The sequence below is a fragment of the Nicotiana tomentosiformis genome, chromosome 7 (assembly GCF_000390325.3).
Source record: "Nicotiana tomentosiformis chromosome 7, ASM39032v3, whole genome shotgun sequence".
Taxonomy (NCBI): domain Eukaryota; kingdom Viridiplantae; phylum Streptophyta; class Magnoliopsida; order Solanales; family Solanaceae; genus Nicotiana; species Nicotiana tomentosiformis.
In genome coordinates this window covers 13527484-13542184 of record NC_090818.1, presented here as the reverse complement: position 1 = coordinate 13542184, position 14701 = coordinate 13527484, and the positions used below count along the sequence as shown (strand labels likewise).

At 34.6% G+C, this 14701-nt stretch overlaps 3 protein-coding genes across 3 annotated transcripts; 1 reads left to right on the top strand and 2 right to left on the bottom strand.

Annotated features, from left to right (window-relative positions):
- The first annotated feature begins 4092 nt into the window (after positions 1 to 4092).
- Positions 4093 to 8670, top strand: LOC104119829 (probable tyrosine-protein phosphatase DSP4). The gene is made up of 6 exons (XM_009631422.4): positions 4093 to 4501; positions 4593 to 4686; positions 7568 to 7625; positions 7728 to 7771; positions 7862 to 8043; positions 8343 to 8670. Exons 1-6 carry the CDS (start codon positions 4197 to 4199, stop codon positions 8386 to 8388), a joined length of 729 nt encoding a protein of 242 aa, XP_009629717.1. The 5' UTR covers positions 4093 to 4196; the 3' UTR covers positions 8389 to 8670.
- A 2108-nt stretch (positions 8671 to 10778) lies between these two features.
- On the bottom strand, positions 10779 to 11923 carry LOC138895264 (uncharacterized). Its single transcript, XM_070179936.1, has 3 exons — positions 11332 to 11923; positions 11142 to 11242; positions 10779 to 10985 (listed from the first exon to the last, which is right to left on the bottom strand). Exons 1-3 carry the CDS (start codon positions 11921 to 11923, stop codon positions 10779 to 10781), a joined length of 900 nt encoding a protein of 299 aa, XP_070036037.1.
- A 198-nt stretch (positions 11924 to 12121) lies between these two features.
- LOC138895263 (uncharacterized) lies at positions 12122 to 12460 on the bottom strand. Its single transcript, XM_070179935.1, has one exon. It carries the CDS (start codon positions 12458 to 12460, stop codon positions 12122 to 12124), a length of 339 nt encoding a protein of 112 aa, XP_070036036.1.
- Between the last annotated feature and the right edge of the window lie 2241 nt (positions 12461 to 14701).

The following is a 14701-nucleotide window of genomic DNA, read 5'->3' as shown; positions in this document are numbered from 1 at the left end:
CGAAAAACAAACCCTAGGTTAATTGATCGATAAAAGCTCAAACAATCAGCAACAAAATAGTTCTGCGAAAATCAGAGGAGAACAATCACAACGAGCATGTATCTAGCTCCAATGCTCTGATACCATGATGAAGATCTGAGATTTGCTCTCGATTGAAATGAGAGAAGAGAAATGAACCAGAAGGTTCTAGAACAGAGGCTCCATTAGAGAGCAAATTGAGCTGGAATTATTTTCTCAAATCATACTAAATACCATGACATGTGGCTTGTATATATAGACTACAACTACCATCTAAGCTAACTAATTCTATCGCTTCCGTTAATTCTCTAATACCCAATCCCATAATTAGTTATAACTAACCTCCTAACTAATCTTACTGACTCATGTGCCAGTCATGTGCTACTCCTTTCTTCACAATAAATTGTAAATGTCAAACAAAATCTTTATCTAATATGGAGACAATGCTCGTCTTAACTTTCTTTTCTTTCTTCTGATCTAGATTTCTCAACGTAGCTGGAATATTCAGAATTTTTAAAAATGAGATGCCTTTTTTTTTTTAATAAAAAAATTCAGTGCACCAGACAAAAAAGTAGAAAAAAAGAAGAAGAAAATAAAAAGAAAAAAGGAAAGAAAGCCGAGTTTGATGTAAGTTATATATAACCAATGCTACGAAAAGAATCTGTGGTAAGAAGTCTATCGGAAAAGTTTCTCAGTGCCAATAATTGAGAGATGTGATTCCTATGTTCAGTTGGTGAATCTGTATACACTGATAAATACAATTATATTAGTTTATAGGTAATTATTGACAATTGTCTATGAGACGAATGTATGTAGGTAATCTAAAACATATGGTACTTAACCTGCTAGGCTGCTACAGTTGTTAACAATGTGACAATTATTTAAACTAAAGCATATAAATTAAATGGCTAAATTAAGTACCTATACATAATATATCACCATCTATTCCAAACTTTTTTTCTAATATTTAGAAAAAAATATTCCCGAAGAACGAATAAATATTGGGCTTGAAGCGTGAGAAGAGCTAGTGTGACCATTCGCTAACGCGTGATTACCACGTTTGTGTTACCTTACCCCTTTTCTAAATGTTCGGCCTTTTCGTGTTAATCTTGATTTTTTTTTAATTATTTAGTATAAAAAATTTTATTGACTCGAATAATTTAGATCCATATCATTTGTGAAAGAAGCAATCCTTGTTAAAAAAAATTCCATTTTCATAACTCAAACTTGATCGCTTCGATCATAAGTAGAAAGATACCGTCAATTCCACCACATCACTTGATAATAATTACATCTCCTTTTTATTGTGGCTTCGTGGTCATTCGTTCAAAGAAGCAAAGCCAAACTTATTCACCACTTTTCTTGCCACTCAATTTTCTTTTGCTTTTCGACTTTATAAAGATAGATTCTTCAGTCTTATAGGGTTCTATTGCAAAATCCAAAATGTGAAATTTCGAAATGGTTAATATTTCAAAATAAAATAAGATTGAATACGTAGTTAAGATTGCTATTCTTACATTTAAAATTTTTAGGAGCAATGTTGAAAATTTACACACACTTAAGTATTTATATCTGTTTACCCCCAAAAATGGGTAACAACTAAGTTTGTACGCGATTTAAAAGATATGTGATTCAATTCAATACGAACGGTCTATGAACAACAAGTAATTAAGTTAAAGATAAAATGAAAGATCAAACCAATTGTAATGTGATGATCATCAAGCCTGATCTCAGGATAAACAGTAAAATTCAACCTCGATTGGACCCTCGATATAAGCTCGGATGCAAATAAGAAAAGAGAATAACTCACGAACACTTTGAGTAATAGCTAGAAGACAGAAATTGACTTTTATTGTTTTGATTTGCGTGTCAACAATGTGTCCAAAATGAAAAAAACTTTTTCCTTTATATAACACGGGATTTTCAGTCTTAGTACAAGTCTAAATAAGATAAAAATCTTCTTTTCCCGATAAATATCAATCCGCAGTTGATATTAGACGGGACTCGCGCCGTAATATCCGGTTGAGGGCGATTATTACGGCTCCCTACTTGTCATGCATATCCCTTCCCCGCGCTTCCCGTGGTCTAGAAACTTTACTTGGTCTGGATCCGTTATTTCATCGTGGCCGATCCCAGGTAAATCGTTCACTCCTTCCGCTTTCCGATACGAGGGGTCATTTAGCCTTGCTTATAGTTGTGTCGAACTGTGCCTCCCTCCTGTTTCCTTATTGGGGAATCAGGGAAAATTTTGCCCCCGATTTTATCCGCACACAATATCAATGATGTTTTTATTCTAATTCTCATCTAAATTAGGGTTAAATTATTGAAACTCGAAACCATCTTCCAGTATTTCTATCAACACATGCACTTCATGCCACTTGATGTCTACATTAATCTTAAATTGATTTGGTACGTAGTAACATTTCTACATTGTTTTAATGTCCGGTCACATTAATTCGTGCTTTTGAAGAATTTAAATCAGCAACATAAATGACTGCACTACGGTCTTATATGTGTTTACTGTTGAAGTTTCTGTAATTATTTAAAGACTACGAAGTAAAGTAAGTTTAAGAAACCATTCTTTGGCTTCACTCAATATTTAACTCTGCACCACTGTATCCTAGGCCAATGTCTACTCACAAGGTTCTTGCTTTTGAGTAATCTTTTATGAACCAATATAGATTTATAGGTCGTTAGGTTTAGATTTAGAAGCTAATTCCACAGAAAATTAAATTTTTTTGAACAGACACGAAAGCCGATTGTGAAATAATTAAGTTTAACAGACTAGATAAAAATAGCAAAATCCGACAAGCTCTTAAACCCTTGTATAAGTTTAAAATTAAATTTAGATAGCACATGGGTGTTTAGAAAACAATGAGAATTGGTTCATAGAATATATATATATATATATATATATATATATATATATATATATATTCAAATTCTTGTTTTCATTACTCAAAAAGTTAACGAATCTTGCATCTAAAATAATATCCAAACACTTGCAAGAAAAAAGAGAAATAATCTATTACTATAATACTGAAAAACAAGGCCATTGTTTGTCTAAACGCCATGTGTGCATAAAGTTTTCACATGCATACCTATATAAAGCAAGAGGTAATGGTGGGATAATTGAAATTTCTACACCGCTAACTAAAAGTTTGAAGTTCATATTTGAAAAATAAAGGATATTTCAATAGGGAGTGTCTCATACATCTTCAAATTAGATTAATTAAACTAGTGAAATTCTAGTGGATGATTAATAGCCTATTTGGCCAAGTTTTTTTGACTAATATTTTTTTTTTGTGTGATCGAAAATACTTTTATCAAAGTTAAGGTGTTTGACAAGCTTTTAGAAGGAAAAAAGTGCATTGAAATAGAAATAAAATATGTTTTTGAAAAGTTAAAAAAATGTGGCTTCTCACAAAAAATATTTTTTTGAAAAATACTTTTGAGAAAATATATTTAGTAGCACTTTTAAAAACCATGGTCAAAACATTAAGAGCCCGTTTGGACATAAGAATTTTTTCACTTTTTTTCGACTTTTTTTTTTTACTTTTTTTCGAAATCAGTGTTTGGCCATAAAATTTTCAGTTTTCACTTGAAGATGAATTTTAAAATTTTTCGAAAAATTTGAAAAACTTCAAAAATTTATTTTTAAAAATTTTCACTCAGATCACTCACAAAAATTCAAAAACAATCTAAAATTATATTCATGTCCAAATACAACTCTAATTTTCAAATACTATTTTCACTTGAAAAAAATTTCATTTTTTTTTTGAATTTTATAATTCTTAAATTCAAACGCCCACTAATTGATGCTTAAAAATATTTTTTTAAATTAATTCAAATACTAAATAAGGTGATTTTAAAAGTTTGGCTAAAAGGTCATAAATCCGGGAAAAGAATATAAATATACATTAACGAGTATTTGGGTGTCGACATTGGACGGCCACCGTGGAATAGCGCATTTTAGCAACCCTACCCCCTATATACCTAAAGCATCACCTGACCCCAGTCCCTGAGAACTGTTCCTTGAATTCTCTATAAAGTCATAATTTTTGCGCCTATAAATTCCAAGTTCCAAAACGAGAAAGTTAGAATCTCCAATTCCATTCAAAACCTCTCTCTACCTTTTCAACTCTTTCTCTCTCACACACATACACACACTCAAAGCTATGAAAGAACACGCAAACGTTGCTGCCACAGCTGACACGTGTAGAACCATCAAAGTCGCCGTCGTCGAGCAGCGCCAATATCTCCGTTCCCAACCGCAAGCCATCAAGCTTTCGCCGTCTCCGGTCCCTACCGCCGACGATTACCCCTATGACTATGACTTTAACTATAATTTCGATGACAACGGTGAAGAGCTCTTTATTCCTCCTCTCAACTTCGCTATGGTCGATAATGGCATTTTCCGTTCAGGCTTCCCTGACTTAGCTAACTTCTCGTTTCTTCAAACTCTTGGCCTTCGTTCCATCATGTAAGCAAATTATTCTACTACTCTAGTTTTTTTGCTATTATTTAGCTTAACTAAAGCTTAGAATTGATGAATTAGGGTTTTGTGTTGACAGATACTTGTGTCCAGAGCCATATCCAGAAGCAAACATGGAGTTTTTAAAGGAAAATGATATTCGCTTGTTTCAGTTCGGTATTAAAAACTGCAAAGTACGCTTTCTCATTTTATCTCATGTTTTTGCTAATAATTAATGTTGCTTCTTTCGCTTAAAATCTTAGTAAATACTCACATTTGAATTGATTCCGCTGATATCTGAAGTTTAATATTCGTAAAGGAGTGAATTAGTTTTTGTAGAAGAGGAGAAATGTCAATTTCTAGTAGTTAGAAATGAGATGATCAAGGTTAAGAGAAAGAGAAAGAGAGACACCAAAATAATTGAAGGCACGCTTAGTGGGCCTTATATTAGAAGATTTCGGAAAAATCAGTTACTTTTGGCGTGTATAGGAGTACAGTTAATTGAAAAGAAAACCAAGGAACAGTTCTTCGTACATAAAGTTTCGGCTACGCCTGGACAATGGGTATGTATATCCATTTCCATGTACAACAAGAAAAATGCTCTCAGGCTCAAGATTTGAATTTGATAGGTTAGGATTTTAGAATATTTAGCACTTAGCTTATTACACTTTTGAAATTATGAGTTCATAATATAATATTTGCTAAACTATTATTAGTGTATTTCGCATATACATCTATATTTCATGTCGAAAATACTGGATTTGGTTGAACTCATAGCTAATAAGCTACATCCGCCACTAATGCTCGTTTTTTTGTATCTGGAATTGATCGTACATCATATACATGATTGTTCAAGTTTTAGTAAAAATTATTGCATTTTCTGTTTGCATCATATGATCTTTTGCTTAAGTCATGTGGAAGGATGGAATTAACTGACCATGTCATTTTTTGATTTTCACAAGGAAAATTAATTCGTGATCAGGGTTTGGATTGTGACGAGTGAGGAAGGAAAACTGAAAAGTTGCATATATAAGTAATAAATGCATTTTAGAGAATGCCACAAGATGATAGGTCTAGAATCTGGCCATTGCTGATCTTAAAGGCCATGGTCCACATAGAGTTTATAAATTTATTGCTTTCTGATATATACAAATAATGATCTGTGGATAACCACAAGTACTACTTTAGAGAAAAGAATCAGTATATGTCTGGATCTGGCTATGTTTATTCTTCTTTTTTATTCGTGTTTTTATTTTTCTCAATTGTTGTTTTGGTTTGGGAGAATACCGTCTAAAACTAAATAACTGTCTGTTCAGTCATCTCTTTGTTTAAATCAATACCTAGTTGGCCACCACAGCTACCTCTTAGCTGTGCACTAGGAGTATTAGGAAGAAACTGGCTTGAAGATCAGGTTTCTTTATCCGAATTACCCTTCAAGATTCTAAGTCCTACTCATGCACCTCAATGCTTGTGTCTTTTGTAACACTTGAATCTGTATAAAAAACATAAGATTTGTATAAACTGGAAATCTCGAATTATTATAATCTCAGCTCTGCCTTGTAAGACCTTAAATTAAGTTTTTTCCCATATCCAAAAGGCTTTTTATTTTTCTCCAAATTTGGGATTCTGTTGGTTATGTATGTGATAGTAACCATCTCTAATACCAGTAAGTATTTCCCCTTTTTAAGACGGTCGAGTCTTTATAAACTTGACTTATGCTTAAGTTGTAATGTTGTTGCTTGGAAGGATATCAAATTATTGTCCTTATCCTGTATTTTGGACATCCAATTCCTCTCATGTAGCTTGAGCATACTAGCATAGAACACATGACTTTTGTTATTTTGAAGTAATAATAATTTAGAACTGGTTGTGAGCTGTGAATCCGGGTTTCATTGGATCCAACTTCCTTTTAGCTAGTTTAATCAGAAATATAATTTAGTAGGATGGTTGTACTCCTCCCTGTGAAAAGAAATTAGTGTGCGGAAATGCAAAAGTTAGGTGCAGAAAAAACAAGGCACGTTGGTAATCGCTCAAAAGTTAAAAGATAGTTGAAGATATTTCCTTCATTCATTTAACTGATTAATAAAGTTTCATTTTCTCTCTCTTTTTTTGGATCTTCAAGCAAAGATCAAATGATATCTTTTCCTGATCAACACTGTTCTTTCTATCTTCCAATCTAACTGCTGAAGTTATCAGAATTTTTCCTATCTCCTCTTTTGATCTCTTTATGATTACATCATTAACTGGGCAGTTCCTATGTGTGGTAGGTTGTTTGCTTCAGTCTGCTCTGGTCCCAGCTTAACTTTCAAATGTCTGTCTCGGTTATCGGGTGACAGACTACTCCCTAGATTCCCGCATATGCGGTAAACAAATTACACTTTAAATAAGAACCTTATTCTATTCCTTTTAGCTTGTTTTATTACCTCATCCATAGCAACAAGAGTTCCTAGAGATAGGCATGAGCGGCACATTATTCCTGGCTTCATATTTGCATAACTGGGCAATCATGCGAAGAATAACTAGCTCTATCTTAATGCAGAAAGTTTCGGCTCAGGATGTCGACATTGTCCATGAGTCCACCTGAGATTAAACATGAATAATTGGTAATTCGAGATTAAACAAAATAATGGATAATTTTTTAGCTTGCTGGTGAGAAAAGGGAAAAAATAGAAGAAAATAAAAGATGATAACTCGGGAACACTCACTAAACTCATGCTGGAAATATCGATTAAGGGCTTGGGGTCATCTTCTTCTTCCTTTTTAGGGTCCTTTCCCCCGGCTCATTGCATATCTGAGATAGTGTAGAAACTTTTCCTTAAGGTGTCATTGAACTTTGTGATGCTAAAGATTGATCAGATTCTTTAATCCTCAAAACGAGTATTTCGTTTTGTTCTTTAAGGAAAAAATAAATAAATAATAATAATAATAATAATAATAATTATTATTATTATTATTATTATTGTTGTTGTTGTTGATGTTGTTGTTGTTGTTGTTGTTGTTGTTGTTGTTGTTGTTGTTATTATTATTATTTTTTTGAAATGATACTGTCAATTGATGTTAAAATTCTGCTTTTAGGAACCTTTTGTAAATATACCAGAAGAGAAGATTCGTGAAGCATTGGAGGTTCTAATTGGTAGGCTCTTTCAAACGAGAATATCCATTTACAAACTTTTAGTCGAAGTGAGTTAATACTGCTAATCATGCCTTGCTAATGTCTTTAACCTGCTGCTTACAGATGTTAGACATCACCCAGTGTTGATCCATTGCAAACGTGGGAAGGTATGTAATTTTTAATTTTAGGTAAGCCTCGAATTCCAAAGTAAGAGTGTCTTATCTAAATAATGCTTTTGTTTTCCGTCCACTTTCCAGCATCGAACTGGCTGCCTTGTTGGATGCCTGAGAAAATTGCAGAAGTGGTGCCTAACTTCTGTGTTCGATGAGTACCAGCGTTTTGCTGCGGCCAAAGCAAGAGTGTCAGATCAGAGGTTTATGGAGCTTTTTGATGCATCCAGCTTCAAACAACAGTCATTGTCATTTTCGTGTTTAAAGAGGTAACAACCAGTACAGTACACGCAAATAGGGAATCTGCTTCTTTTATTTGATGTGTTGGCTTTCAATAAATTGGAAGAGGTGATGACTTCTTGAAGTTACTTTCGTTTATGAAGGAAATGGTCATTCTTTTTCCATTACAAGGTCAATAAAGAAGATTTATAAGCATCTCCTTCTTAGCTTCCTCGAATTTTCCGTAATGTATTTAGCATAAATAAGTTTAGATTTGTTAAAATTCCATTCACCTGGTAAGAAGCATTTAGTCGAATGCTGAAAGAGTGTAATTTGTTATAAATACCAGGAGTAGAGCTCGTTCTCTCCGTCCGGGTTCTTCCTGCCAACTATGATTAAACCAAGGCAGCTAGAAAGCAAATTGTGCCCGTGATGCTACGTGGTTTCTGATTCTCATACACATATCTGTATCTGTGTGTAACTTATTATGTTGTAGTATGTAGAAGCTTTAATTAGTTGTAATTAGGACGGTCCACAAGCAACAACTGCTCATTGTTGCTGTTGGTTTAGAATAAAGGAGTCTTTTGTAGTTTTTGCAGCTTGTAACGCATTCCTGTATTTGACTTGAATGTCATGACCAATTTAATTCTTAGCACGATATAATTTTTGCCATTTCCCACCTTAAGTGTTATGATGAAATGCAATCATTCTAAGCTGTAAAGGGATACCGCTGGGTTTTATTTTGATGAAATTTCAACTTGATCTCTATTATATAAGCTGCTCTTTGGAGGTCGGAGACTTGTATAGATTGTGGGAATTTCATAATATCAACGATTTTAGATTTTGAATTAGTGATTGAGAAAAAAATGTAATATTTATCATCTTTAATTCTAATAGGTTTATACTGGATTTGCGTTGTAATAATTCTAATAGCTAAAATGAGATAAGATTGGGTGAAACTGCACTGTGCCATTATTCATTATTGCCAATGGTATTATGTAATTATAAGATCTTGTAGGTGAGATATAATAAATAGTGAATTGATTACTCCATGGAAAAAAAAGTTAGAAAGAATTGATTACTCCATTTGTTCGAATTTGTTTACCAATTGTAACATTCATTCTTGAAAATAAAATGTAAATCTATTTTTGAGTAGTACAAAAGATAAAAAGGGATTAGGGGTACTTTTTGTCAATAAAAATTCTGTAATTAAAATATTACTTAGTTTGACTTTATACAGATTAACTTGTCAAATGTGGTATTTTGTAGTCAGTGAAAAATACTAAACCTAATTAGTCAGTCGCAACTAATTTATGATGGTCTCTTTTTATTGATTTCATCATTAGTCGTCATATAGCATTTAAATGCAACAATCAATAGCTCAACCAAGTTTCAGCGCCGCTTAGCCCCCTTCTTCTTCCTCATCAATTCACTGACCATCACCCATTCAAAATGCCAGCTGAAAACTATCCTTAAACTAGTAAAACACCATGAAAGTATACTACCAAAAGCTCCTCCAAAGCAGCCACAAAAATCTGTCGTGAAATAGCCAAAATCAGACATCCCAACCCCAAAACCCACCAGTCCAAAGAAGCAGCAAAAATGTAAATTTGAGAATAACCGAAGAGAATTTGGGTTTCCATTCTGTGGAAAATCCAAAGTCGATGTAAAGGAGAGAAGGAACCAGAAAATGAAAATATTTGTGTATTGAGAATAATCTGTTCAACTGTACAAATCAACCTATTAACATCTATTTATACTAATAAAGAATAATGAATGGCTATGTAATGTAAAGTGGCTATCTATACAATAAATTTACAAGGCATATGTTTGTATCAGCCGGTGGGCCTGGATCAGAAAAGGGAGTGGTTGAAGAAGGAAAGAAACTAGAAGGAGGAGAGGTGGAAGGAAAGATATGTTTAGCAAAAGTCACATCCCTAGAGTAGAAAACAGATTTGTTACCCAGGTGTAACAATTTCTAAGCTTTCTTGCCAAAAGCATAACCCAGAAATACAGAGGGGATGACTCTGAATTTAAACTTATCTCTAGAAGGAAGAGGAACAATAGTATAAGCTAAACACCCAAAGGATCTGAGATGGCTATAAGTAGGGGGATGACCAAGCAATACTTCATAGAGTGTTTTGTTAGAGAGAATTGTGGATGGAAATCTGTTTATTAGGTAGGTTGCAGTAAGAACTAAGAACACACTCCCCCCAATACTTGGTAGGCAACTTAGATTGAAATAGAAGGGCTCTAGTAGTTTCTAATAGGTGCTTGTGTTTCCTTTCCACTATGCCATTATGTTGTGGAGTGTGAGGGCAAGAAGTTTGATGAGAAATTTCAAGAGATGTGAGATAAGCAGCATGAGAATGAGCAGACCCCAGTTTAAAAGCATTATCAGCTCTTATAGTTTGAATTGAAGTGTGGAATTGAGTTGAAACCATATCAATGAAAGCTTTGATAATAGAAAAGACATTGCCTTTGCATGAGAGGAGATGAGTCCAGGTGACTCTGCTACAATCATCTACAATGGTCAAGAAATACCTAAAGCCATTGTAGGTGGCAGTGTGGTAAGGTCCTCAGAGGTCAATGTGAACAAGCTGAAAGGGTTTTGTGGATTGTCTGGCGCTGTCTAGAAAGGGAAGTCTATGTTGCCTAGCCATGAGACATATTGGACAAGTGAAAGACTGTTTAGAAGAAAACTTACTAGACAATTGAGGAATTGAAATTATTTTCACAAAAGGCATGTATCCCATTCTTTGATGTCAAAGAACATTATTTTCATTTATAGAGGTAGCAGTATAATTAGCAGGTAAAACATTAGAAACAAGTACATGTGGAGAAGTAAAAAAACAAAAGGTGAAACAGTAACACTTTGGGAAACATTGGCTGGTGAAGCATCAACTGCAGCAACATCGCTGAATGGCAATCTAAGAATGTATAAGCCATGCTCAACCTTACCAATTTCCAATGGCCTTTTCAGAGAAGGGCCCTGTAACCAATATGAAATGTCAGTAAGAAGTGCATAGCATTTGAGTTGAGTGAGAAGTTGATGTATAGAAACTAAGTTGTAATGAAAAGAGGGAACCAATAAAACATTAGTTAAAGTAATATTGGGAGATAAAGAAAGAGAACCAAATGAATTTACTTTTACTTTGTAACTATTTGGTAAAGTAACAAGAGAAGGAGACAGTAATGGTTGTATATTATGAAGAAGGTGTTTGTGAGGTGTCATATGATTGGTTGCCCCTGATCCAATATCTAAGAACTGAAATTTTCATGAGTGGCATGGCACACAAGATATCCATATAGTCTACTAAAAGGGTTATTATGCCAACCTGCAAAGTTGGCATAGACTGGAGGATCTTGAGAAGTGGACTGTTGAGCTAAAGAACTCATCTGCATTTGTTGAAACAGTGACATGAGATGAGCATACTGCTCTTTAGAAAACCCATGTGGTACATCTTCATGTTGAGAAGAATCATGAGCGGATGAAGGCTGGTCTGTAGAATCAACTTGAACACAGGCTGCAATCCTTTTTCCTTTGGTGAATTTGAAGTCTGGTGGAAAACCATGGAGCTTGTAACTTTTGTTCATAATATGTCCAGGCTTCTTACAATATTTGCACGACAAGTTGGACTTTATAGGTTTAAAATTCACCCCTTGATTGAAATTTCTCATATTATTGGTGGACTGGTTATTACTAGGATTAGAATGAGAGCTTGCTATGAAGGATGTGGAGTCAGGTGAGAAAGGTTGTGACCCAGAATACACCTCTCTTTGCTTCTCATCTCTGATCAAGATAGAATAAGCCTTCTCTACAATTGGTGTAGGACTTATCATGAGTATATTACTTTTGACAGTAAAATAGATTTCATTAAGTCCTGAGATAAACTGAATAAGCTTTTGTGCTTCAGTGATCTCATGCATATCACCAAAAGTACATGGTCTACCCAAGGAAATTATGGACAATTCATCCTAGAACCCTTTGAGTTTGGTATAGTATGTAGCTATGTCAGATGACCCTTGAGAGGTTGAGGAAACTGACTGCTGAAGACTATAGTATTGAGAAATATTGGGGACACCATAGCGCTCTACTAAGTTGTTCCAAGCTTCTTTAGCAGTCTATTAGTAAAGAATTGTTTTAGCTATGTCCTTAGAAAGTAAGTTCATTATCCATGCCTTAACCATTTTGTTACAGCATTGCCAATGAGGATACAAAGGAGAGTTAGATGTAGGTTCAATAAGAGTTCCATCAATGAGTTGGATTTTCTTATTTGCAGATAATGAAATTAATATTCCTACCTTCCAATCTCCAAAACCTGTACCACCAATTGGTACAAAAACTAACATAGTTCCCAGTGTATCAGAAGGATGGAGATAAAATGGGTGAAAGGCATCAAGGACTGAAGAGGTAGAACTACCAGATGGTTCAGTCGGAGATGAGGCATCATTATTGATAGCCATTGCCACACAATAATATCTACTAAGAAATTGACTAAGTAATCGATATAGAGAACTCATAGAGTTTGGGTAAGAAGGATATCACCAAAAATGTCGATTCATGGTGACGAAAACCCTAGATTTTGAGTTGAACTTCACGGTGTGATAGTTGTCCAATTACCCGACGAACAGAGAAGAAGATTCACCAGAAACCAGTTGAAAATAGCTTCTGATATAGAATTCCTAACCAAATACCTCAATCGATCAAAACCGAAAATCCCAATGACTTCGTCTGATCAAGGACGAACACGAAATTGTTTAAATTTCTCCGGTGAAGAGTCGGATAATGTCGAAAACTACCAGGATTCGCTCTGATACCATGTAAATTTGAGAATAACCGAAGAGAATTTGGATTTCCATTTTGTGGAAAACCCTAAGTCGATGTAAACGAGAGAAGGAACCAGAAAATAAAAATATCTGTGTATTGAGAATAATCTGTTCAACTGTACAAATTAGTCTATTAGCATCTATTTATATTAATAAAGAATAATAAATGTCTATGTAATGTAAAATGGCTATCTATATAATAAATTTACAAGGCATATGTTTGTATCAGTCGGGTGGGCCTGAATCTGTTTCTGTTGGGCCTGGAGTGTTTGGGCCCTCTATTCCAACAAAAAACGCAGCGACAACATCAGCCGAAAACAATCAAAATTGCTGCCTATCGCTCCCTCGAAATAGCCACAAAATCAACCAAAAACCAGCTTCTTTTTCCTCCAAAAACACGGCAAAACCAAGCCTAAATTCCAATAGTTTTTCCATAATTAAAACCCAGCCCCAAAACACCATGGAACTCACAAGCTTCGGTTCAGTTTGAGGTTGCGTTTCGTTAGCTCCTTTTTGAGTTTGACCCGGTTTTGATTGCTACTTATCCAACTATAAAGTTTTCTTTGATAATTCTTGTTAAATTGAAAAGTGTCATCTTAAAGTTTCTGGTTCAAAGTTTCAAAAGAACATCACTCCCGTTCCTCTGTAATGCCATTTGCTTCTGGCTTCTCTTTGGATGATGAAATGTTAGGAAGGATGAGTGTAATGTTTAGAGATAGAATCATTTTGGTCCATCTTTCAAGGCGATCTACGCTCCTCCATAGAAGAGCACTTTGCGGCAACAACAACAATAGCGGTAAGGTTAATAGTAATAGTGCCAAGGAAGTTGAGAACTCTGTTTCGTTAAGTCGTCACAATGCCTATAAACATTTGGAAAATTTGCACTTTATGACTGCTGCCAAGATGCTTTTTACGGACTCGCCCAAGAAGAAGAAATTTGGGTTTGATTTTTTGATCTGGTACAATTCTTCTTTGCTTGCTTGCCTTCACTGGCTATATATTTGGTAGCTCAGTATTCTCGCTATGAAATAAGAAGAATGGAGGCAGAATCTGAATTGAAAAAGAAAGCTAAAGAAGAAGCAAAAGCAATAGAGCTGGAATTGATAGCTGAGGAAGAAAAACAAGTGACTGATCCACAACTTTCCGAGGTGAAAGACTAGATAAGTTGGAGGAGACCTTGAAAGAAATTGTGGTCAAGTCCAAAAAACAATTAGGTGATGTTGCAGAGAGACTAACCAAAAATGTTGTCAAGAAAGAACCTAGAACAACTAAGCCAGATACTCCTAACGCTCTGGAAAAGACAACTCACTCTAGTGATGGAAAAGCTCAGACAAAAACATCTTTGCTTGATCAAAAGCAAATAAAAAATAAAGGTTCCTCTGCTGACAGAGGCAGATCTAGAATTTTTAGAACATGGGTACACCATTGAGAAAGCGAGAAAAAAGAAGGTACTTAGTGAGAATCGATCCATGTTCCTTTGGATAAATAACTCAGCATTCAACCAAGTGCACCATTCAATCTTTTTTGCAACATGTGGAGGGTTAGTCACTATACCCAAAATATATCCTACCCGTCCAAAGCACTTTAATACACTACACTTAACTTTCCAATACACACTTTTTATGACCAATTCAAGCAATGCCACGAAACTATACACAACTTGGCCCTTTTTCTTTAAGCATAACTCTGCATTCACTAGCCCGGATAACGATGAATAGGAGGCGTATTTTCTATATACTTTTTTTCACTTTTTTGTATTTTCTTTAATTTTTTTCTCTTTTTTTTTTCCTTCAACACTCTCCATAAATTTAGGTTGCCCGGCTAATGATCTTCCAAAACATATATGCACCTTTTTGGCTTTTGTATGGTTCTACTCAA